Source organism: Oncorhynchus masou, chromosome 13 (assembly GCF_036934945.1).
Source record: "Oncorhynchus masou masou isolate Uvic2021 chromosome 13, UVic_Omas_1.1, whole genome shotgun sequence".
Taxonomy (NCBI): Eukaryota; Metazoa; Chordata; class Actinopteri; order Salmoniformes; family Salmonidae; genus Oncorhynchus; species Oncorhynchus masou.
In genome coordinates, this window is record NC_088224.1 from 17,565,759 (window position 1) to 17,591,306 (window position 25,548).

The 25,548-nt window shown below is 42.6% G+C and overlaps 2 protein-coding genes across 5 annotated transcripts in view; both read left to right on the forward strand.

The window, feature by feature from the left end:
* Positions 1–11,311, forward strand: part of mapk15 (mitogen-activated protein kinase 15) — a 21,552-nt gene extending 10,241 nt beyond the window's left edge. Inside the window, exons 7-14 of one of the 2 annotated variants that reach the window (XM_064983068.1) lie at positions 38–177; positions 306–363; positions 486–623; positions 1,931–2,036; positions 8,926–9,277; positions 9,457–9,590; positions 10,116–10,268; positions 10,542–11,311. In XM_064983068.1, the coding sequence (XP_064839140.1) occupies positions 38–177; positions 306–363; positions 486–623; positions 1,931–2,036; positions 8,926–9,277; positions 9,457–9,590; positions 10,116–10,268; positions 10,542–10,736 (1,276 nt within the window). In that variant the 3' untranslated portion in view covers positions 10,737–11,311. The remainder of the gene's footprint in view (positions 1–37; positions 178–305; positions 364–485; positions 624–1,930; positions 2,037–8,925; positions 9,278–9,456; positions 9,591–10,115; positions 10,269–10,541) is intronic. The other variant, XM_064983069.1, reaches the window with a different exon arrangement.
* Positions 11,312–11,378: 67 nt separating this feature from the next.
* grinaa (glutamate receptor, ionotropic, N-methyl D-aspartate-associated protein 1a (glutamate binding)) overlaps positions 11,379–25,548 on the forward strand; it is a 35,460-nt gene continuing 21,290 nt past the window's right edge. For 2 of the 3 annotated variants that reach the window (XM_064983071.1, XM_064983072.1), the window contains exon 1: positions 11,379–11,752. The gene's annotated coding sequence lies outside the window, so the exon portion shown is untranslated. The remainder of the gene's footprint in view (positions 11,753–25,548) is intronic. The other variant, XM_064983070.1, reaches the window with a different exon arrangement.

Genomic DNA, 25,548 nt, shown 5'->3' on the forward strand with positions numbered 1-25,548 from the left:
AAGTCAGTCCAGGAAAATTCTTTGATTTCCTCTACAGATACACAAAGGGGGTAGACATGTGGAGTATAGGTTGTATCCTAGGAGAGATGCTACTTGGGCAGCCCCTTTTCCCTGGAACTTCCACCATCAACCAGATAGAGAAAATCATGAGTGCAATTCCACACCCTAGCCCAGAGGGTGAGTATTAAGTCCTCGCTGCAGGGTTCACAGATCATTACTAGTGTGCTATTTGGTTGTAGGAATCAAGTTGTTATGCCCCTAACTGACCAACTGATCATTACCTTAGTTGTGATTTTCTTTTTCAGACGTACTTTCGATCAGGTCTGAGTATGGTGCCTCTGTGATTCAGAGGATGCTATTGAAGTAAGTCATAGTGGAAATCTACTTGTTCCAACAGAAGTAAACTATTTAAAGGTGTTGAATCTGCTGTCTAGACATTTGTAGACATGTATTCACAGCGCTGCACTGTGTTTGTCTGTGTCCAGGCCCCAGGTGCCTCTAGAGGATCTTCTGCAATCGTCGGTGCCCCCAGATGCCCTAGACCTGGTGCGTCGCCTGCTGGTGTTCAACCCAGACAAGAGGCTGACCGCTGAGCAGGCCCTGCAGCACCTCTACGTCTCCAGGTACCTTATACAGCACATCTCATACATTCAAATGTAGTGCAATATGTTTATAGGAGCTTTATATAGGCTTTTGTGCTCCAGCATCCATTTCATACATGGTTATCAATCATGTCCAGTCAAATGTGTTTTATGAAGTCCTTTTTAAATCAGCAGTTGTCACTAGGAGCTTTAGAGTAACCCAGCCTTTAGCCCAAAGAGCAAGCAAAGCTATTTGATGACATAATGCGTGAATTCTCTAGTGATGCCAATGCTGGTAATTTCTGTTATAAACAAGGGGTTTATGTTCAAGCATTGTTACGAATCCCTTTTGGCCCGACAGTCTAGGGGGGATGGTAATGAGACCCGTAACATAACTCGTGCAAATTATTATTGTGACAAAGTAAAAATGTGAACGAAATAACCACGACAACAGAAATCTACCGTCAAACTCCAGGTTTATTTATAAACACACGGTAATGGGGGGGAGCAGGAAAAGGGGCTGAGCTGGACCCAAGGAAAGAAACAATAAGTATTAAAAAACACCCCTAAGCTAGACTAGCCTACTTTAACAACAGCTAACTAACTAACCAAAAATACAGTGGGTGGTCCGCCCAGTTCTAACTAGTGTATTTAACAAAGTTCACCTACGGGTAGTGTATGCCCATGGGCGACTTGTCTTGGTTTCCCCCTTTTCCCACCAGCAACAAACAAACACCATAACCAAAAACAATACTCACAGGTGATGACAAAGTGCTATGAGGTGCTTAAACAAAAGAGAGGTTACGACACAAAGCGAGAGTGAAACACAGAGACCTACAGACATGGCATTTACAGAGAGATTGAGCTCTAGAACAAACAAATGATGGGGTTTTTAAACCATGGAGAAGGAACTGTGATAGGTTAGGAAATAGGAGGAGGTGTGTCTTCTGATTGATGATTGATTGTTGACTGATTGGGGAGTGATGATTTTCACCTGTGAGGGGAGAAGGAGAGAAAAAAAACACACACACAGGATACACACACACACACACACACAGGATAACTATCCACAACAAACATGTTAATATATACAGTATGTAGGCTGCTTCCTAAATGGCACCCTGTTCCCTACATAGTGCACTACTTTTGACCAGGGTCCCTATATTGGGAATAGTGTGTCGTTCATGATACAGCCAAAGTGTTTTCCGTTTTGTTTGTTTATGTTACAATTTTACTGAGTAGTGCGATTTGTTAAGTCAGTATGCATGGCTAGTCTTGGATTTAACAATGGATACATCTATTTGTGTTGCGCTGTCATCTTCACGTTTTTCCTCTTCATATCACTGGAGATTCCACAACCCAGCCAAGGAGCCAGGTCTGGACTCTGATGTGATCCTGCCTGTGGATGATGATGTCCAGTTGTCGGTGGTTCAGTACCGTAATAAACTGTATGAGGTAATACTGAGGGGAGAGAGGATGATGAACTGAACACCTGTCTCATTATGACTGTGTGTGTGTATACATACATACACACATACACACACACACACACACACACACATACACATATACACACATACACACATACAGTGAGTGCCTTGCGAAAGTATTCGGCCCCCTTGAACTTTGCGACCTTTTGCCACATTTCAGGCTTCAAACAAAGATATAAAACTGTATTTTTTTTTGTGAAGAATCAACAACAAGTGGGACACAATCATGAAGTGGAACGACATTTATTGGATATTTCAAACTTTTTTAACAAATCAAAAACTGAAAAATTGGGCGTGCAAAATTATTCAGCCCCTTTACTTTCAGTGCAGCAAACTCTCTCCAGAAGTTCAGTGAGGATCTCTGAATGATCCAATGTTGACCTAAATGACTAATGATGATAAATACAATCCACCTGTGTGTAATCAAGTCTCCGTATAAATGCACCTGCACTGTGATAGTATCAGAGGTCCGTTAAAAGCGCAGAGAGCATCATGAAGAACAAGGAACACAACAGGCATGTCCGAGATACTGTTGTGAAGAAGTTTAAAGCCGGATTTGGATACAAAAAGATTTCCCAAGCTTTAAACATCCCAAGGAGCACTGTGCAAGCGATAATATTGAAATGGAAGGAGTATCAGACCACTGCAAATCTACCAAGACCTGGCCGTCCCTCTAAACTTTCAGCTCATACAAGGAGAAGACTGATCAGAGATGCAGCCAAGAGGCCCATGATCACTCTGAATGAACTGCAGAGATCTACAGCTGAGGTGGGAGACTCTGTCCATAGGACAACAATCAGTTGTATATTGCGCAAATCTGGCCTTTATGGAAGAGTGGCAAGAAGAAAGCCATTTCTTAAAGATATACATAAAAAGTGTTGTTTAAAGTTTGCCACAAGCCACCTGGGAGACACACCAAACATGTGGAAGAAGGTGCTCTGGTCAGATGAAACCAAAATTTAAATTTTTGGCAACAATGCAAAACGTCATGTTTGGCGTAAAAGCAACACAGCTCATCACCCTGACCACACCATCCCCACTGTCAAACATGGTGGTGGCAGCATCATGGTTTGGGCCTGCTTTTCTTCTGCAGGGACAGGGAAGATGGTTAGAATTGATGGGAAGATGGATGGAGCCAAATACAGGACCATTCTGGAAGAAAACCTGATGGAGTCTGCAAAAGACCTGAGACTGGGACGGAGATTTGTCTTCCAACAAGACAATGATCCAAAACATAAAGCAAAATCTACAATGGAATGGTTCAAAAATAAACATATCCAGGTGTTAGAATGGCCAAGTCAAAGTCCAGACCTGAATCTAATCGAGAATCTGTGGAAAGAACTTAAAACTGCTGTTCACAAATGCTCTCCATCCAACCTCACTGAGCTCGAGCTATTTTGCAAGGAGGAATGGGAAAACATTTCAGTCTCTCGATGTGCAAAACTGATAGAGACATACCCCAAGCGACTTACAGCTGTAATTGCAGCAAAAGGTGGCGCTACAAAGTATTAACTTAAGGGGGCTGAATAATTTTGCACGCCCAATTTTTCAGTTTTTGATTTGTTAAAAAAGTTTGAAATATCCAATAAATGTCGTTCCACTTCATGATTGTGTCCCACTTGTTGTTGATTCTTCACAAAAAAATACAGTTTTATATCTTTATGTTTGAAGCCTGAAATGTGGCAAAAGGTCGCAAAGTTCAAGGGGGCCGAATACTTTCGCAAGGGACTGTACATAATACATGTATGCATGCATACATACATACAGTGGGGCAAAAAAGTATTTAGTTGGGTTTTGTGCAAGTTCTTCCACTTAAAAAGATGAGAGGCCTGTAATTTTCATCATAGGTACACTTCAACTATGACAGACAAAATGAGAAAAAGAAATCCACAAACAAGCAAGATTTCTGGCTCTCACAGACCTGTAACTTCTTCTTTAGAGGCTCCTTTGTCCTCGTTACCTGTATTAATGGCACCTGTTTGAACTTGTTATCAGTATAAAAGACACCTGTCCACAACCTCAAACAGTCACACTCCAAACTCCATGGTGAGCAAAAATCCCAGAACCACACGAGGGGACCTAGTGAATGACCTGCAGAGAGCTGGGACCAAAGTAACAAAGCCTACCATCAGAAACACACTACGCCGCCATGGACTCAAATCTTGCAGTGCCAGACGTGTCCCCCTGCTTAAGCTAGTACATGTACAGGCCCGTCTGAAGTTTTCTAGAGAGTATTTGGATGATCCAGAAGAAGATTGGGAGAATGTCATATGGTCAGATGAAACCAAAATATTACTTTTTGGTAAAAACTCAACTCGTCGTTTTTGGAGGGCAAAGAATGCTGAGTTGCATCCAAAGAACACCATACCTACTGTGAAGCATGGGGGTGGAAACATCATGCTTTGGGGCTGTTTTTCTGCGAATGGATCAGGACGAATGATCCGTGTAAAGGAAAGAAGGAATGGGGCCATGTATCGTGAGATTTTGAGTGAAAACCTCCTTCCATCAGCAAGGGCATTGAAGATGAAACGTGGCTGGGTCTGTCAGCATGACAATGATCCCAAACACACCGCCCGGGCAACGAAGGAGTGGCTTTGTAAGAAGCATTTCAAGGTCCTGGAGTGGCCTAGCCAGTCTCCAGATCTCAACCCCATAGAAAATCTTTGGAGGGAGTTGAAAGTCTGTGTTGCCCAGCAACAACCCCAAAACATCACTGATCTAGAGGAGATCTGCATGGAGGAAAGGGCCAAAATACCAGCAACAGTGTGTGAAAAACTTGTGAAGACTTACAGAAAACGTTTGACCTCTGTCATTGCCAAGAAAGGGTATATAACAAAGTATTGAGAAACTTTTGTTATTGACCAAATACTTATTTTCCACCATAATTTGCAAATAAATTCATTAAATATCCTACAATGTGATTTTCTGGATTTTTTCCCCCCTCATTTTGTCTGTCTTCGTTGAAGTGTACCTATGATGAAAATTACAGGCCTCTCTCATCTTTTTAAGTGGGAGAACTTGCACAATTGGTGGCTAACTAAATATTTTTTTGCCCCACTGTATGTACACTGCTCAAAAAAATAAAGGGAACACTAAAATGACACATCCTAGATCTGAATGAATGAAATATTCTTATTAAATACTTTTGTCTTTTCATAGTTGAATGTGCTGACAACAAAATCACACAAAAATGATCACTGGAGATCAAATTTATCAACCCATGGAGGTCTGGATTTGGAGTCACACTCAAAATTAAAGTGGAAAACCACACTACAGGCTGATCCAACTTTGATGTAATGTCCTTAAAACAAGTCAAAATGAGGCTCGGTAGTGTGTGTGGCCTCCACGTGCCTGTATTTATTTTATTTATTTATTTGACCTTTATTTAACTAGGCAAGTCAGTTAAGAACAAATTCTTATTTTCAATGACGGCCTAGGAACAGCGGGTTAACTGCCTGTTCAGTGGCAGAACGACAGATTTGTTCCTTGTCAGCTATTTTTTTTCACCTTTATTTAACCAGGTAGGCAAGTTGAGAACAAGTTCTCATTTACAATTGCGACCTGGCCAATATAAAGCAAAGCAGTTTGACACACAACGACACAGAGTTACACATGGAGTAAAACAAACAATCAGTCAATAATACAGTATAAACAAGTTTATATACGATGTGAGCAAATGAGGTGAGATAAGGGAGGTAAAGGCAAAGAAAGGCCATGGTGGCAAAGTAAATACAATATAGCAAGTAAAACACTGAAATGGTAGATTTGCAATGGAAGAATGTGCAAAGTAGAAATAAAATTAATGGGGTGCAAAGGAGCAAAATAAATAAATTCATTAAATACAGTAGGGAAAGAGGTAGTTGTTTGGGCTAAATTATAGATGGGCAGTAATCTGTGAGCTGCTCTGACAGTTGGTGCTTAAAGCTAGTGAGGGAGATGTGTTTCCAGTTTCAGAGATTTTTGTAGTTCGTTCCAGTCATTGGCAGCAGAGAACTGGAAGGAGAGGCGGCCAAAGGAAGAATTGGTTTTGGGGGTGACTAGAGAGATATACCTGCTGGAGCGTGTGCTACAGGTGGGAGATGCTATGGTGACCAGCGAGCTGAGATAAGGTGGACTTTACCTAGCAGGGTCTTGTAGATGACATGGAGCCAGTGGGTTTGGCGACGAGTGTGAAGCGAGGGCCAGCCAACGAGAGCGTACAGGTCGCAATGGTGGGTAGTATATGGGGCTTTGGTGACAAAACGGATTGCACTGTGATAGACTGCATCCAATTTGTTGAGTAGGGTATTGGAGGCTATTTTGTAAATGACATCGCCAAAGTCGAGGATTGGTAGGATGGTCAGTTTTACAAGGGGATGTTTGGCAGCATGCGTGAAGGATGCTTTGTTGCGAAATAGGAAGCCAATTCTAGATTTAACCTTGGATTGGAGATGTTTGATATGGGTCTGGAAGGAGAGTTTACAGTCTAACCAGACACCTAAGTATTTGTAGTTGTCCACGTATTCTAAGTCAGAGCCGTCCAGAGTAGTGATGTTGGACAGGCGGGTCGGTGCAGGTAGCGATTGGTTGAAGAGCATGCATTTAGTTTTACTTGTATTTAAGAGCAATTGGAGGCCACGGAAGGAGAGTTGTATGGCATTGAAGCTTGCCTGGAGGGTTGTTAACACAGTGTCCAAAGAAGGGCCAGAAGTATACAGAATGGTGTCGTCTGTGTAGAGGTGGATCAGAGACTCACCAGCAGCAAGAGCGACCTCATTGATGTATACAGAGAAGAGAGTCGGTCCAAGAATTGAACCCTGTGGCACCCCATAGAGACTGCCAGAGATCTGGACAGCAGACCCTCCGATTTGACACACTGAACTCTATCAGAGAAGTAGTTGGTGAACCAGGCGAGGCAATCATTTGAGAAACCAAGGCTGTCGAGTCTGCCGATGAGGATGTGGTGATTGACAGAGTCGAAAGCCTTGGCCAGATCAATGAATACGGCTGCACAGTAATGTTTCTTATCGATGGCGGTTAAGATATTGTTTTGGACCTTGAGCGTGGCTGAGGTGCACCCTTGACTAGCTCTGAAACCAGATTGCATAGCAGAGAAGGTATGGTGAAATTCGAAATGGTCGGTAATCTGTTTGTTGACTTGGCTTTCGAAGACCTTAGAAAGGCATGATAGGATAGATATAGGTCTGTAGCAGTTTGGGTCAAGAGTGTCCCCCCCTTTGAAGAGGGGGATGACCGCAGCTGCTTTCCAATCTTTGGGAATCTCAGACGACACGAAAGGTAGGTTGAACAGGCTAGTAATAGGGGTGGCAACAATTTTGGCAGATAATTTTAGAAAGAAAGGGTACAGATTGTCTAGCCTGGCTGATTTGTCGGGGTCCAGATTTTGCAGCTCTTTCAGAACATCAGCTGAACGGATTTGGGAAAAGGAGAAGGAGGCCTATGACCTCCCTACAACGCCTGGGCATGCTCCTGATGAGGTGGCGGACGGTCTGTGGTCCTGGACAGTCTGTGGTGCAACGTGGTGTTGGTGGATGGATTGAGACATGATGTCCTAGATGTGCTCAATTGGATTCAGGTCTGGGGAACGGGCGGGCCAGTCCATAGCATCAATGTCTTCCTCTTGCAGGAACTGCTGACACATTCCAGCCACATGAGGTCTAGCATTGTTTTGCATTAGGAGGAACCCAGGGCCAACCGCACCAGCATATGGTCTCACAAGGGGTCTGAGGATCTCATCTCGGTACCTAATGGCAGTCAGGCTACCTCTGGCGAGCACATGGAGTGCTGTGCGGCCCCCCAAAGAAATGCCACCCCACACCATGACTGACCCACCGCCAAATCGGTCATGCTGGAGGATGTTGCAGGCAGCAGAGCGTCTCCAGACTCTGTCACGTCTGTCACATGTGCTCAGTGTGAATCTGCTTTCATCTGTGAAGAGCCAAAGGCGCCAGTGGCGAATTTGCCAATCTTGGTGTTCTCTGGCAAATGCCAAACGTCCTGCACGGTGTTGGGCTGTAAGCACAACCCCCACCTGTGGACGTCGGGCCCTCATACCACCCTCATTGAGTCTGTTTCAGCAGACACATGCACATTTGTGGCCTGCTGGAGGTCATTTTGCAGGGCTCTGGCAGTGCTCCTCCTGCTCCTCCTTGCACAAAGGCGGAGGTAGCGGTCCTGCTGCTGGGTTGTTGGCCTCCTCCACGTCTCCTGATGTACTGGCCTGTCTCCTGGTCGCGCCTCCATGCTCTGGACACTACGCTGACAGACACAGCAAACCTTCTTGCCACAGCTCGCATTGATGTGCCATCCTGGATGAGCTGCACTACCTGAGCCACTTGTGTGGGTTGTAGACTCCGTCTCATGCTACCACTAGAGTGAAAGCACCGCCAGCATTCAAAAGTGACCAAAACATCAGCCAGGAAGCATAGGAACTGAGAAGTGGTCTGTGGTCACCACCTGCAGAACCACTCCTTTATTGGGGGTGTCTTGCTAATTGCCTATAATTTCCACCTGTTGTCTATTCCATTTGCACAACAGCATGTGAAATGTATTGTCAATCAGTGTTGCTTCCTAAGGGGACAGTTTGATTTCACAGAAGTGTGATTGACTTGGAGTTACATTGTGTTGTTTTAGTGTTCCCTTTATTTTTTTGAGCAGTGTATATACACACAGTCATAATCCCCTGAAAGGAATTATTTTAACACTGTATTTGCAACTGTTAAAAACTTGGCAGTAATGGTCCACCGTAAGCGAACCAAACAGAACATGAGACAGGTGTTCAGTTCATGAATGAATGAATGACAGATAAAAATGATTGTAGATACTGTGACTTTTTCATCTGTCCTGTGAAAAAGATGATTCTAGAGAAAAGGACCACAAGGAGAATGCCACGTCATGTCATGCCCAGGCCGAGGAAGAAAGAGGAGCCTGTCTCTAGGTCAGGGTCTAGGTGTGACAGTGGAGACCGTGGGAGGGAAAGGCCCACTGGGAAGGATAAAGGAGGGCTGGAGCCAGTGTCTGGTAATGGTGGAGGGGACCTTAGGGTCAAATCCCCTCATGATAAGACAGAACACCAGGCTGCTCGTCCAGTTATCACCGTACCTACACCAGTACCTGTGTCCACCCAGCCGTCCCTGGAGAGGTCCAGCCCTGCAGCTAGCCCTGTCATGGGAAAGACTACATATAATCCCATCACACACGTTGCCAGTGAGTACACTTACACACAAAATTGCACAATTGTTTAGGAGGCGGTAAAACAGCAGCCATCCCCTCCGGGCTTGTATGTAAGTGACAAATCCATTTTTATTTCATTTGGTCCCCCATATTCACACACCTTCATACTTCATACACACAGACACATACTATCTTATATTTCTCTCATGCAGATGGTTTTGTTCGAAATCTGGCTGGACCACCTCACTATTTTCGCTCCGGTACTGCCAGCAGGGAACTGGAGGGACAGATGAGTAATGAAAATGTAACTGTACCGCCAGCAGAGGGCGGTATTTGCAACACTGTTGTAAGTACAACAGTTATCAGAAAAACTCAGATCCCAGGAACGAGTTCAGTTACAACAGATGCAATAAATTGTGTTTAATACAATTCAAGTGGGAACAATAATCAGCAACAAATCAAAAAGATTGTTGCAGAATAAATTACCCAGTTTATATCCTCTTAAGATACATGATGTAATATGTGTACCCTATGCGTTTGTGCAAGTAATCAGTGTGTCCTTGATCCTTGTTCTAGGATCTTCAGTGATTAGTTGCAGCGTCACTTGTTAATACCAGAATACAATGGAATGGATTAAACTAAAATTCAGACTGAGGTCTAGCAACATTCAGTGGACACCTTGAATATCTAAAATACAGATTACTGGATAGACAAGCATGTTTAGTTAAATGTATTAGACAGAGACTCTTGATTTATCAAACATTGTGTTGATCATCACTACACAGCACAAGTTATTTGCAGTGTCCAGTGAAAAATATACAATGCATGGGGGGAAAAGATATGTAATAATGTCTCTCTCCCCATCTGTCAGTCTATGGAGCAGATTCTGCAGCGTGGTCGCTCAGCCCCTGTCAGTCGTACCCGTTCCTTCTCCCTGACCCTCTCCCACCCTCAGAACAACCCACTTGTCCGCAGAGACGATCCCTCTGTGTCCTCAGGGATGTGTGTCACCTCTGCACACCTGGTGAGTGGGCTGTATTAACACGGTCATACTCTATGATCTCATATACTGTGGCTGCTGCCACTATTAAGGTTTTATGTCAATGCCATACATAAATCATCTTCTATAATGTCCTTTCCCATTGTTTCATTATCACCCTGTTGGGAACAGGGAACTCAGCTGCTGTGGAGTGAATCCTACTACTTCTTGTTATTGGACAGGACTTGTATTGTCACATATTTACCCCCTCTAACCCAGATTTTCTCTCCATCTGGTCCTTTTGGGGGGTAAATATAGAACCAGCGGTCCCAGTCTCAGTCACGAGAGGCACGGCCCCCTCCTCCCAGGTTCAGTAAGAAGGTTTTCCAGTGTCACGCCAACATGGCGGCTGCCGGGGATCCCCGTGCCAAACTAGGCAGCTACTCTCAGGCTTACGGCACCATCAACAAGACAGAACTGGACAACCTTATGAGGAGTCGACACCACCAGTAACCACCACACTATGCTGGATGTATGGGACACTGTCCGACATCAGACGGGGCAAGAGACAAGGTGACAGGGAACGGAGATATTGGCTAGTGGAAAGTTGATGGAGAAATATTATTCCAAGACATAAAAGTTCAGCTGCACATATTGAAGTAACCATGGAGATGGAAATCCATGGAGTAAAGTGGCAATGATTTAACACAGTCAATTTAACCCCATTTTCTTTATGAAATAATGTCATGTTGGGAAATGGGGACTATGGACCCTTATTTTAATGTAACTAAATGTGCAAGTGTTTTACACCGAAATGCTTTATACTAGACTAGAGGGAACAAGACATAACAGTGTACATGTATGTCAATTGAGTCAGGTAATACTTTTGTAAAATGGAACATTTTGTAATGTTGTGTATAAGTAAATAACTATTTTAGCCATAATTTCCTGGAAAGCAAATTCAATATACTTTAATGCAAAATGGTGCTTCCAACACAGTAAAATAAATGCTGACAGTTGATGTATGTAAAACAAACCTGTGGTTTCATATTAAAAAGTTGACCGCAAGCAATTGTGACTACTTTCTTTTAAAAATGTGTGTGAATGTATGTTTTATATTCATGGGTAGTACAGTACACACCACTCTGTTTATTGTAAAGGTAGGACGCTGACACCCAAATGGATGCGTCACAGTTTGTCTTAACATAGTCATATTGTATTGACATCAAAACATGTTACTACTGCTCACTCAACGGTGAATGTCATTTGTTATCAATTAAAATAACATGTACATTTGTGTTAGGTTTGGTGATTCCCGCACATGACAATATCGTGAGATGACGCCAGTCACTGTAGTTCTCGCAATTTCGTGAAAAGCTGCTCAGAATCTTACTAACTGGACGTTTCACATCGGAGGAGGCAGCAGGGTTTCGAAAGCGAAACATCAATTCAACGGGGATTGGCGTTGAATAATATATCAACGTTAACTACACTGTTTTGCTTGGTTAAAGGTACACGTACTAAAAAAGGTAAGGTTGCTTTTTATTTGGGAATTATTAGCTAAATTGCTTCTCATTTTTAGCAGTATAAACAAGCTAGCTAACAACTTGCAGTAGCTACCTAGTGTCTAGTAACGTTAACGTAGCTATTTGAACAGCCGTTATTTACTAAATTAACAAAGATGGTGTGCCTTAACGCCTATCAATAACTAAAATACTGCAATATATTTTTGGAGTATGATGACAACACTTTGGGGATTAAATGTCAGTTGGTTTAAAAAAAATCTGATTACGATGTTCGCCTAGATTTTCAGCTACAATGTTGACGCGAGGCGTGAAATGCTTGTTCTACAACTTTCTCGAAATGATGAATGGATAGCTAAATCTGCTATTGTCTAGGTTTTTATTTTTACCCGTGGGCTAGCAAAATGTAGGTAGTCGCCAGTGTTGGCTTGCTATCCTCTTATAGTTTCGTTTCGAAACGCAATAACAATCTGTCATGAAACGTTAGATAATTTAACTAGCCAAACGTCTCGACATTCGTGCAACCTGCTCCCCTTTTCATCTTCGAATTAGCTGTGCTGTTGATTTGTAATTAGTGATACTGGGCCTATTCATCATTAACCGAATGACAACACTGGCTGTGAGACATTTGCTGTAGATACATCTACGCAACAAAGTCATCTGGGAACAGCGCTGTAAACGAGAATACCATGTGATGTAGCCATTCTGATAATTTCATCAAGTGGAGTAGGCAAGGTGCATCGAACTAATGCGACGCCCGTCGGCTGCGTTTTCACAGGCAGCCCAATTCGGAGCTTTTCTACAATAATTGGTATTTTGACCAATCAGATCTTTAAACATCAGATCATTTTCAGAGCGGATCTGATTGGCCAAAATACCAATGAATGAAACAACATATTAAAATTGGGCTACCTGTGTAAACGCAGTCATCGTGATTTAGTTTAGGCCTGTGGATGTACAGCACTAATATGATGGGCGAAGTGAAAAGCCAGGATTACCAAACCGGTTGTAATGCCCGGATGCATTGTTTATATAATGCTAGCCTATTAGCTAACTAGTTGTATTATGAGGCAGACAGGGATGCTGTCAATGTTTACAGTAAATGTGCTTTGGTTGCAGCCAGTTAGCTGAAAAGAATGCACCAGGCAGTGTGGGCTTAAGTTCTCAGATAGGCCTACAGTCCAATTGTTTACTTTGTTGCAATGCATATAGTAGATTCCTATTAGTGCTGATATATCATCAAACGTGGCCCCTGGGTTCAAGCAGTTGCTGTCAGTTCATGCAGCTGACGTTTGTTTCTTTCTAGAAATGTGAACCAAATCACATTTTATTGGTCACGTACACTGTTTAGCAGGTGTTATGGCGGGTGCAGCGGAATGCTTATGTTTCTGTCAATCGATGCAGTAAATGTCAACAAGCACACAATTCAAAATGAAAAAATAATTTAAAAAATGTATTTATAAAATTGACCAGTCTCAGACTAAGCCTCATTGTGATCGACTTCAAGGTCTTCAATTGTACTCAACAAGAAAAGACTGAAACTTGCTGTTGTAGTCATAGGTCGTTTAGGGCTATCTTTTCTGACTTTATTTTACTGTCTCTTCCTATTTTTACAGTTGAAGTTGGGACTGGACTGTTTTCCTTTTATGGCCTAGCCCTAGCTGTTGACTATTGGAATATTCCTGGAACACTGTCCCCCTGGGGATGTTTTCTGGACATGCATGATGCCGTGTTAGGAAAATGTGGAGCAAATTAATTTAACACTGGCACGCATTCAATTTCATTGCAAACAAGAACACTTCCCTCTCCTGGCTTGCCTTTTGAGAGCTCCTCTGTGCATTACGTTTAATGAATTGTATTATGGTTCATGTGGATCGTACTTTTTATCTACCGTGCTTCCGGAAACATTAAGTATGAGAAGGAGGGTGCAATTGCTAATACCTTCTGGCTCTTTATGTGGTTGAAGCATGCAACATCGTTCTATGTGATGGGCTTGAATCAGGTCCAGCCATTTATTGGATCTCTATGGCAGCCATGGAAATAACTGCTCTAACCACTTCTGATTTTGTTGACTTATTTTACTATTGGAGAGAGGAGAAAGTACAAGGGGGGGGGGGGTGTATGCAGGTTTACATAGAGGAGAGCCTTAGAGCCTAACTGAATAAAAAAAATGTTGTACTTTCATTTAACTAGGCAAGTCAGTTCAGAACAAATCCTTATTTTCAATGATGGCCTAGGAACAGTAGGTTAACTGCCTTGTTCAGGGGAGGAACGACAGATTCGAACTTTTTGGTTACTAGTCCAAAGCTCTAACCACTAGGCTACCTGCCGCCCCAATGAACAACAGCAACTGAATGCAAATATTACAGTTGATTAAAATATACATTTTGGGGGATGGAAGTTAGCCCTTTGATGGGCAGCTGGCATCAGAACCCGCACAGCTTGAAGCAGGTTCAAATGACGGGACCTTCAGCTGGTGGGTTTGGGTGGAGGGGGATGAGGGGTAACCATTAGCTTAAATGTATTTCTCGTGATTTCCACCCATGAGTGAAGAGAGGAAGGTGATAATTAAACAGCTATGCCTGTTGGTCTATTAGAAAGCATGGTGAAATTGCATTATTTTCCTGCGGCTCATTGGCTAGAGGATAATAAGTGACTGGCATTTCACACATGGTTAATTGATAGAGGAGGAGGAGTGACATGAAGTTGTGCTGTTGATGAGACCATTTGTAAACAAATAGAACGTTCCCGCTGTGCCCATGATTAAGGAAGTAATGTAAATGACGTTGTACAACTGAACCAAAGTTTAATGCAAGAAGATTCATTCGGATCAGGACTTCCTGATTGAACTTCCATTAACTACATGTTAAATTAGAATATGGTGGACATTTAGGCTTAACATTTGGCATTTCATCACTCAAGCCTAAATATTTGCACATTAGATATCTATAATTTGAGCGACCCGAGACCTAAGTCTCAAAGACATGAAACGTCCTGTCATTACTGTTTCTTGTGCATTGTATAGCCTAGTTCACCATCCAGTGTAATAACCCATGATGGATCCCTGCCATATATATATTACACACACAGTTGACGTCAGAAGTTTACATACATTAAGGTTGGAGTCATTAAAACTTGTTTTTCAACCACTTCACATTTCTTGTTAACAAACTATAGTTTTGCCAAGTCTACTTTGTGCATGTCCCATGTAATTTTTCCAACAATTGTTTACAGATAAAATTTATTTATATAGCCCTTCGTACATCAAATTTTATTTGTCACATACACATGGTTAGCAGATGTTAATGCGAGTGTAATGAAATGCTTATGCTTCTAGTTCCGACAATGCAGTAATAACCAACAAGTAATCTAACTAACAATTCCAAAACTACTGTTTTATACACAAGTGTAAGGGGATAAAGAATATGTACATAAAAATATATGAATGAGTGATGGTACAGAGCAGCATAGCAAGATACAGTAGATGGTATCGAGTACAGTATATACATATGAGTATGTAAACAAAGTGGCATAGTTAAAGTGGCTAGTGATACATGTATTACATAAGGATGCAGTGGATGATATAGAGTACAGTATATACGTACACATATGAGATGAATAATGTAGGGTATGTAAACATTATATTAGGTATCATTGTTTAAAGTGACTAGTGATATATTTTACATCATTTCCCATCAATTCCCATGATTAAAGTGGCTGGAGTTGAGTCAGTGTGTTGGCAGCAGCCACTCAATGGTAGTGGTTGCTGTTTAACAGTCTGATGGCCTTGAGATAGAAGCTGTTTTTCAGTCTCTCGGTCCCAGCTTTGATGCACCTGTACTGACCTCGCCTTCTGGATGATAGAGGGGTGAACAGGCAGTGGCTCGGGTGGTTGTTGTCCTTGATGATCTTGATGGCCTTCCTGTAACATCGGGTGGTGTAGGTGTCCTGGAGGGCAGGTAGTTTGCCCCCGGTGATGCGTCAGCTGATATCTCAAAGTGCTGTACAGAAACCCAGCCTTAAACCTCAAACAACAAGCAATGCAGGTGTAGAAGCACGGTGGCTAGGAAAAACTCCCTAGAAAGGCCAAAACCTAGGTAGAAACCTAGAGAGGAACCAGGCTATGTGGGGTGGCCAGTCCTCTTCTGGCTGTGCCGGGTGGAGATTATAACAGAACATGGCCAAGATGTTCAAATGTTCATAAATGATCAGCATGGTCGAATAATAATAAGGCAGAACAGTTGAAACTGGAGCAGCAGCACGGTCAGGTGGACTGGAGACAGCAAGGAGTCATCATGTCAGGTAGTCCTGGGGCATGGTCCTAGGGCTCAGGTCCCCTGACAGAGAATTAGAGAACGCACACTTAGATTCACACAGGACACCGAATAGGACTGTAGAAGTACTCCAGATATAACAAACTGACCCTCGCCCCCCGATACATAAACTACTGCAGCATAAATACTGGAGGCTGAGACAGGAGGGGTCAGGAGACACTGTGGCCCCATCCGAGGACACCCCCGGACAGGGCCAAATAGGAAGGATATAACCCCACCCACTTTGCCAAAGCATCTTCAACCACCAACTTACCATCCTGAGACAAGGCTGAGTATAGCCCAAAAAGATCTCCGCCATGGCACAACCCAAGGGGGGGCGCCAACCCAGTCAGGATGACCACATCAGTGAATCAACCCACTCAGGTGACGCACCCCCTCCAGGGACGGCATGAGAGAGCCCCAGTAAGCCAGTGACTCAGCCCCTGTAATAGATGGATTATTTCATTTATAATTTACTGTATCATAATTCCAGTGGGTGAGAAGTTTACATACAATAAGTTGACTGTACTTTTAAACATCAGGAGAAATTCAAGAAATTGTGTCGTGGCTTTAGAAGCTTCTGATAGGCTAATTGATATAATTTGAGTCAATTGGAGGTGTACCTGTGGATGTATTTCAAGGCCTACCTTCAAACTCATTGCCTCTTTGCTTGACATCATGGGAAAATCAAAATAAATTAGCCAATACCTCAGAAAAGAAATTGTAGACCTCCACAAGTCTGGTTCATCCTTGGGACCAATTTCCAAACACCTGAAGGTGCAACGTTCATCTGTACAAACAATAGTACGCAACTATAAACACCATGGGACCACGCAGGCATCATCCAGCTCAGGAAGGAGGCGTGTTCTGTCTCCTAGTGACAAACCTACTTTGGTGTGAAAAGTGCAGAACAACAGCAAAGGACCTTGTGAAGATGCTGGAGGAAACAGGTACAAATGTATCTATATCCACAGTAAAAATGAATCCTATATCGACATAACCTGAAAGGCTGCTCAGCAAGGAAGAAGGCACTGCTCCAAAACCGCCATAAAAAATCCAGACTACAGTTTTGCAATCTGCACATGGGGACAAAGATTGTACTCTTTGGAGACATGTGCTCTGTTCTGATGAAACAAAAATAGAACTGTTTGGCCATAATGACCATCGTAATGTTTGGAGGAAAAAGGGGAGGCTTGCAAGCCGAAGAATACCATCCCAACCGTGAAGCACAGGGTGGCAGCATCATGTTATTGGGTGCCTTCTTGCGGAGGGACTGGTGCACTTCACAAAATAGATGGCACCATGAGGAAGGAAAATTGTGGCTATATTGAAGCAACATCTCAAGACATCAGTCAGGAAGTTAAAGCTTGGTTGCAAATGGGTCTTCCAAATGGACAATGACCCCAAGCATGCTTCCAAAGTTGTGGCAGAATGGCTTAAGGACAACAAAGTCAATGTATTGGAGTTGCCATCACAAAGCCCTGACCTCAGTCCTATAGAACATTTGTGGACAGAACTGAAAAAGCATGTGCGAGCAAGGAGGCCTACAAATCTGACTCGGTTACACCAGCTCTGTCAGGAGGAATGGGCCGAATTTCACCCACCATATTGTGAGAAGCTTGTGGAAGTTAAACAATTTGAAGGTGATGCTATCAAATACAAATTGAGGGTCTGTAAACTTCTGACCCATTCTAAATGTGATGAAAGAAATAAAAGCTGAAATAAATAATTCTCTCGGGGGATCCAATCTTGCAACCTTAACTAGTCCAACGCAATAACGACCTGCCTCTCTCTCGTTGCACTCCACAAGGAGTTAAACGAATGCAGTAAACCAAGGTAAGTTGCTAGCTAGCAAACAATCATAATCACTAGTTCACATGGTTGATGATATTACTAGATATTATCTAGCGTTTCCTGCGTTGCATATAATCTGGCTGAGCATACAAGTATCTGACTGAGTGGTGGTAGGCAGAAGCAGGCGCGTAAACATTCATTCAAGAAGCACTTTCGTGCGTTTTGCCAGCAGCTCTTCGTTGTGTGTCAAGCATTGCGCTGTTTATGACATCAAGCCTATCAACTCCCGAGATGAGGCTCGTGTAACTGTTGTTGTGTTGCTGGTTCGAGCCCAGGGATGAGCGAGGAGAGGGACGGAAGCTATACTGTTACACTGGCAATACTAAAGTGCCTATAAGAACATCCAATAGTCAAAGTTTAATGAAATACAAATGGTATAGAGGGAAATAGTCCTATAATTCCTATAATAATTACAACCTAAAACTTCTTACCTGGGAATATTGAAGACTCATGTTAAAAGGAACCACCAGCTTTCATATGTTCTCATGTTCTGAGCAAGGAACTGAAATGTTAGCTTTCTTACATGGCACATATTTTACATGGAACATATTGCACTTTTACTTTCTTCTCCAACACTTTGTTTTTGCATTATTTAAACCAAATTGAACATGTTTCATTATTTACTTGAGGCTAAATTGATTTTATTGATGTATTATATTAAGTTAAAATAAGTGTTCATTCAGTATTGTAATTGTCATTATTACAAATAAATAAAACATTGGCCGATTAATCGGTATCGGCTTTTATGGTCCTCCAATAATCGGTATCGGCATTGAAAAATCATAAATGGTCATATATATACCTTTGTACATAAAATAAAAATCTAAATTAAAACAAAGAGAACACAAGTCCCCACCCCACCAGCATAAGGCATCTTGCTCGCCTTAGCAGCAGAGCAACAGTTCTGACCACCATATATAAGCCCGTGCTTTGTGTAGATGTCAGTCGTCGCTAAGTTTTTCTGAAGTTCAGTCATACACACAGTTTGTTTTATATAGGTGATTCCAGTTATTGTGCTAATTGTGTGTGGACTGCAGGGAGACGGTGAGTCTCCCCTTAATTGTCCTAGTGAATGCGGCCAAGTACTATGGCTCCATATTGTTCCCAGGTCAAAAGTACTGCGCTACATAGAGAATAGGGGATCACCCTATATCGGTAGGAGCCAGGGATAGTGGTACTCTCTTCATCCATGAGGCGACTCCCTCCTAAGAGGATATTTCAGTTTATGGAACTTAACAGTGTTGCAGGCATTGTCTTCTTAATCATTCTACTCAATCGTGCTCCAAAAAAATGAAGTTTACAGTAGACCACTGGTCATTGTGACATTGAGGCCTAAACTGTTTGCATGTTTGAACCTGTGATGGAAATGACATTGTTTGTTGTGACAATAAGTAGGGCCGGGAAGTTACCAGTATCGCGATACTCGTTGGTATCGTGGCAAGGAAACACAACACGAAGCGGATTTTACTTCTCCAGGAAAACAGCCCTAATGTTGGAAACAAACATCATTATGTTGTCATCCAGAGTCACATGTATTTATTTTGCAAGCTATAGCACACAGTATTTTACATACAGGTTTTTGAAGGACCAAAAAGTTTAATCTGCTTCATGTTTGAATTTTTGCCATGGAAAAATATTGCGATACTGGTTTCGTCACAGCCCTGACAGTAAGCCCAAACACACAATTTTGTGATGTGCCCCAACCATGGCTGTCCAACTCGCTGACAGCATGCTGGTGGAACATTTACCATTACATGAACTAACGGTGAGTTGATCACATGATGTGATTGTGTGTCACTGTCACATCTTGATTAGTCAGGGGCTCTGGGTTACTGTGCTGTTCATCTGGATAGGCCTGAGACAGGTGTCTACTACTGTGTGGCTGCTGTCTAGAGCTGTAGAATACAGCATTATGCTAATATTGGCCTTGCCTTGGCTTGCACTACAAATATGGGCCAGTAGTGTGTGAATAACACAGCATCAATGGGTCTAAATAGGTAAAATGCTAAATGAATCATTGTTGTCTAGCCTATATCATGTTATGGATGGCTGAAATTAAATTAGCATGTTTAGAGCTGCAGAGAAGTGCCGGTTTTCTTTCACTGACAGTCCCCTGGAAGACGGGAAGTGACTAAGCATCTTCTTAGACCGTAACCAAATATTATAACTCGCACTGTAAACTGATCAGTTTTGTCACACAGGTTTGGCAAATAACATGGGCGCGCCTTGGGTGTTCTTGATCAATGTTTCTAGCTAACATCAGTGACAATGTTGTGTGCTCGCTGGGCTATTTCCTAGAGCTGGTTTACCGGTAAATATATGTATGCGTGTGAAAGAGCGAGGATGACAGAAAGACAGGTGTCGTTGAAAGCTTGTGCTGTCAGCAAAGCTGCTATTTAGCCCCAGACAGTCCCTATCGATGGATTTGTCTACAGTAGTCTTTTTTTACCCATTTATCCCCCTTCAGAGGACAAAGGGTACTTAGTTTTTTTACAGCTTTTGGCTGTAACTTTGGATTGACAACCCCACCATTCTTATTCGTAATATAATTAAATTAATGGAATGAATAAATACAATTTTTTAAAAATCTATAAAGAATAGTTTTTTTCATCCATTAGTATATTTGAGATTCTGGAGGATAAAATTGGAATTGTAACCAGCATTGTTACGGTTGTTAGAACAGCCGCCAGGACTTATCAGATGATAAAAATTGCCTGTCTGAAATGACACACTATTCACTATTTTGTGACTACTTTTGCTTTTTTTACTCTTCTTTAAAGTGGCATTAGTGGCATTATATAGGGAAGAGTGTGCTATTGTAATCTGTTATGCTCTTTAATGTGAATGTTGTGGAGCAGGATGCCAATGAATGTTACCCATCTGGTCGGCCCTCTGTGGTCAGACTAGTGAGACAGGATCAGGACAGACAGGCTTTGGCAGCCAGAGGAAATGGGACAGTCAGTGTTTCATAATAACACCATTATTCAATGTGGCCTAAAAGAGGGGGGAGGGGGACTGCACCTGATGCTAGTGATCTGCCACTGCTGCTTTCTCTTGCTTGTCAGATTGAGTGTGAGAGACAGGATTAGTGCTGTGTGTGTGTTTTTCTTTCTTCTTCTTTTATTTAACCTTTATTTAACTAGGCCAGTCTTTTAAGAACAAATTGTTATTTACAATGACAGCCTAGGAACAGTGTGTTAACTGCTGTACACTGCCTAATTGTACAAGCAAAGGGGACCCTATAATCTTTGGCTACATTGAACACTTTTCTCTTAGCTAATTCATGTAGCTAACATATTCATGCTTTGCGTATTCCTCTTTAATTTAGAAGATACTGTTGCACAAACATTCTGATTTTTAGGTCCACACCATTATCCGGCTGTATTGCTAATTACGTTTGTACCTTTTATTAGCCAGCTAACTAGCGATTTAGGCCCAACTTGACAAGAAAAGACAAAGTAGCTGTTTTCACATGTAACACAAACTAATAGTGAAATTATAGAACGCTAGTAGATTTATATTAAAAAGTGAAAACAGCATCGTTGTCATCAACATTGTTGCATTGACCATGCAGTCTGAACGCAAGTGAAGACAAATGCGCTCTTTGAGTGACAGAACGGGGCTAGGCTTGTGTTGAAAGTGGCATGGAGAGAAATTCGAAAGTAGCGAAGTAAACTATAAAAATGTGGCGATACTTACGGCGTATCACATTTAACAAACCAAACAACATCCTTTGGGGGCACAGTTTCCTGGAAGGTCTGGATGACTGTCTTTCCTTGTAGGTATTTTTGTGAAACACATCAAATCAAATTTTATTTAGTCACATACACATGGTTAGCAGATGTTAATGCGAATGTAGCGAAATGCTTGTGCTTCTAGTTCCGACCATGCAGTAATAACCAACGAGTAATCTAACCTATCAATTTCACAACAACTACCTTATACACACAAGTGTAAAGGAATGAATAAGAATATGTACATAAAAATAATGAATGAGCGATGGCCGAACAGCATAGGCAAGATGCAGTAGATGGTATAGAGTACAGTATATACATATGCAATGAGTAATGTAGGGTGTGTAAACATTATATAAAGTGGCATTGTTTATTAAAGTGGCTAGTGATACATTTATTACATTTTTTTTCATTATTAAAGTGGCTAGAGATGAGTCAGTATGTTGGCAGCTGCCACTCAATGTTAGTGATGGCTGTTTAACAGTCTGATGGCCTTGAGATAGAAGCTGTTTTTCAGTCTCTCGGTCCCCGCTTTGATGCACCTGTACTAGAGGTCGACAGATTATTTTTCAATACCGATTATTGGAGGACCAAAAAAGCAGATACCGATTTAAGCGGTCGATTTACTCACTGCTTTAGCACACTCTGCCAACCCAGATGTCTTACCCGTGTCTGAATCCTGGCTTAGGAAAACCCCTGAAATCTCCATCGCTAACTATAACATTTTCCGCCAAGATAGCAACACCGCCCTTTGGCAGTTCTATCTACTGCAGAGATAGCCTGCAGAGTTCTGTATTACTATCCAAGTCTGTACCCAAACAATTCGAGCTTCTACTTCTAATAATTCACCTTTCCAGAAACAAGTCTCTCACTGTTGCCGCTTGCTATAGACTTCCCTCTGCCCCCAGCTGTGCCCTTGACACCATATGTGAATTGATTGCCCCCCCATCTATCTACTGAGCTCGTGCTACTTGGTGACCTAAACTGGGACATGTGTTAAACACCCCGGCCATCCTACAATCCAAGCTTGATGCCCTCAATCTCACACAAATGATCAATGAACCTACCAGGTACAACCCCAAATCAGTAAACACGGGCACCCTCATAGATGTCGTCCTAACTAACTCGCCCTCCAAACACACCTCTGCTGCTCCCTAAAACACTTCTGCTTGCAGGCCTTTCTAATCGACCTGGCCGGGGTATCCTTGAATGACATTGACCTCATCCCGTCAGTGGCTATTCTTTAAAAGGGCCTTCCTCACCATCTTAAATAAGAATGCCCCACTTAAAAAATGTAGAACTAGGAACATGTATAGTCCTTGGTTCACTCCAGACCTGTCTGCCCTTGACCAGCACAAAAACATCCTATGGCGTTCTGCATAAGCATCGAATAGCCCCCGTGATATGCAACTTTTCAGGGAAGTTAGGAACAAATATACGGCTAGCTTTTTCAAACAGAAATTTGCATCCTGTAGTACTAACTCAAAAAAGTTCTGGGACACTGTAAAGTCCATGGAGAATAAGAGCCCACTGCTCTGAGGCTAAGAAACACTGTCACCACCGATAAATCCACTATGAATGAGAATTTCAATAAGCATTTCTCTACGGCTGGCCATGCTTTCCACCTGGCTACCCCTACCCCGGGCAACTGCCTGGCACCTTCCATAGCAACCCGCCAAAGCCCCCACCATTTCTCCTTCACCCAAATCCAGATCGATGATGTCCTGAAAGAGCTGCATAATCTGGACCCCTACAAATCAGCCAGGCTAGACAATCTGGACCCTCTCTTTCTAAAATTATCTGCCGAAATTGTTGCAACCCCTATTACTAGCCTGTTCAACCTCTCTTTCGTATCGTCTGAGATTCCAAAAGATTGGAAAGCTGCCACGGTCATCCCCCTCTTCAAAGGGGGGGACACTCTTGACCCAAACTGCTACAGACCTATATCTATCCTACCCTGTCTTTCTAAGGTCTTCGAAAGCCATGTTAACAAACAGATTACCGACCATTTCGAATCCCACCGTACCTTCTCCGCTATGCAATCTGGTTTCAGAGCTGGTCAAGGGTGCACCTCAGCCACGCTCAAGGTCCTAAACAACATCATAACCGCCATCAATAAAAGACATTACTGTGCAGCCGTATTCATCGACCTGGCCAAGGCTTTCGACTCTGTAAATCACAACATTCTTATTGGCAGACTACAGCCTTGATTTCTCAAATGATTGCTTCGCCTGGTTTACCAACTACTTCTCTGATAGAGTTCAGTGTGCCTGTTGTCCGGACCTTTGGCAGTCTCTATGGGTGTGCCACAGGGTTCAATTCTCGGGCTAACTCTCTTTTCTGTATACATTTTCTGTATGGTCTTGCTGCTGGTGATTCTCTGATTCACCTCTACGCAGACGAAGCCATTCTGTATGCTTCTTGCCCCTCTTTGGACACTGTGTTAACTAACCTCCAGACGAGCTTCAATGCCACACAACTCTCCTACCGTGGCCTCCAACTGCTCCTTAAATGCAAGTAAAAGTAAATGCATGCTATTCAATCGATCACTGCCCGCACCTGCTCGCCCGTCCAGCATCACTACTCTGGACGGCTCGGACTTAGAATACGTGGACAACTACAAATACCTGGGTGTCTGGCAAGACTGTAAACTCTCCTTCCAGACTCACATTAAGCATCTCCAATCCAAAATGAAATCTAGAATCGGCTTCCTATATCGCAACAAAGCATGCTTCACTCATGCTGCCAAACATACCCTCGTAAAACTGACCATCCTACCAATCCTTGACTTCGGTGATGTCATCTATAAAATAGCCTCCAACACTCTACTCAACAAATTGGATGCATTCTATCACATTGCCATCCAAAGCCCCATACACTACCCACCATTGCGACCTGTACGCTCTCGTTGGTTGGCCCTCGCTTCATACTCGTCACCAAACCCACTGGCTGCAGGTTATCTACAAGTCTCGGCTAGGTAAAGCCCCATCTTATCTCAGCTCACTGGTCACCATAGCAGCACCCACTCGTAGCACGCGCTCCAGCAGGTATATCTCACTGGTCACTCCCAAAGCCAATTCCTCCTTTGGTTGTCTTTCCATCCTATTCTCTGCTGCCAATGACTGTAACGAACTGCAAAAATCTCTGAAGCTGGAGACTCACATCTCCCTCACTAGCTTTAAGCACCAGCTGTCAGAGCAGCTTACATATCACTGCACCTATACATAGATAGCCCATCTGTAAACAGCCCATCGAACTACCTCATCCCCATACTGTATTTATTTATCTTGCTCCTTTACACCCCAGTATCTCTACTTGCACATTCATCTTCTGCACATCCTACCATTCCAGTGTTTAATTGCAATATTGTAATTACTTCGCCACCATGGCCTATTTATTTCCTTAACTTATCTCAGTTGTATTATTGACTGTTTATTCCATGTGTAACTCTGTGTTGTTGTACAGTGGGGCAAAAAAGTATTTCGTCAGCCACCAATTGTGCAAGTTCTCCCACTTAAAAAGATGAGAGGCCTGTAATTTTCATCACAGGTACACTTCAACTATGACGAACAAAATGAGGGAAAAAAATCCAGAAAATCACATTGTAGGATTTTTAATTAATTAATTTGCAAATTATGGTGGAAAATAAGTATTTGGTCACCTACAAACAAGCAAGATTTCTGGCTCTCACAGGCGTGTAACTTCTTCTTTAACCTCCAGTAACTCCCCATCCCAGGTCCGGGAGCGTAATCATCGACTGACACTAATTAGCATAACGCAACGAGACATATAAATATTCCTATTCATGAAAATCACAAGTGAAATATATTCAGACACAGCTTAGCCTTTTGTTAATCACCCTGTCATCTCAGATTTTCAAAATATGCTTTACAGCCAAAGC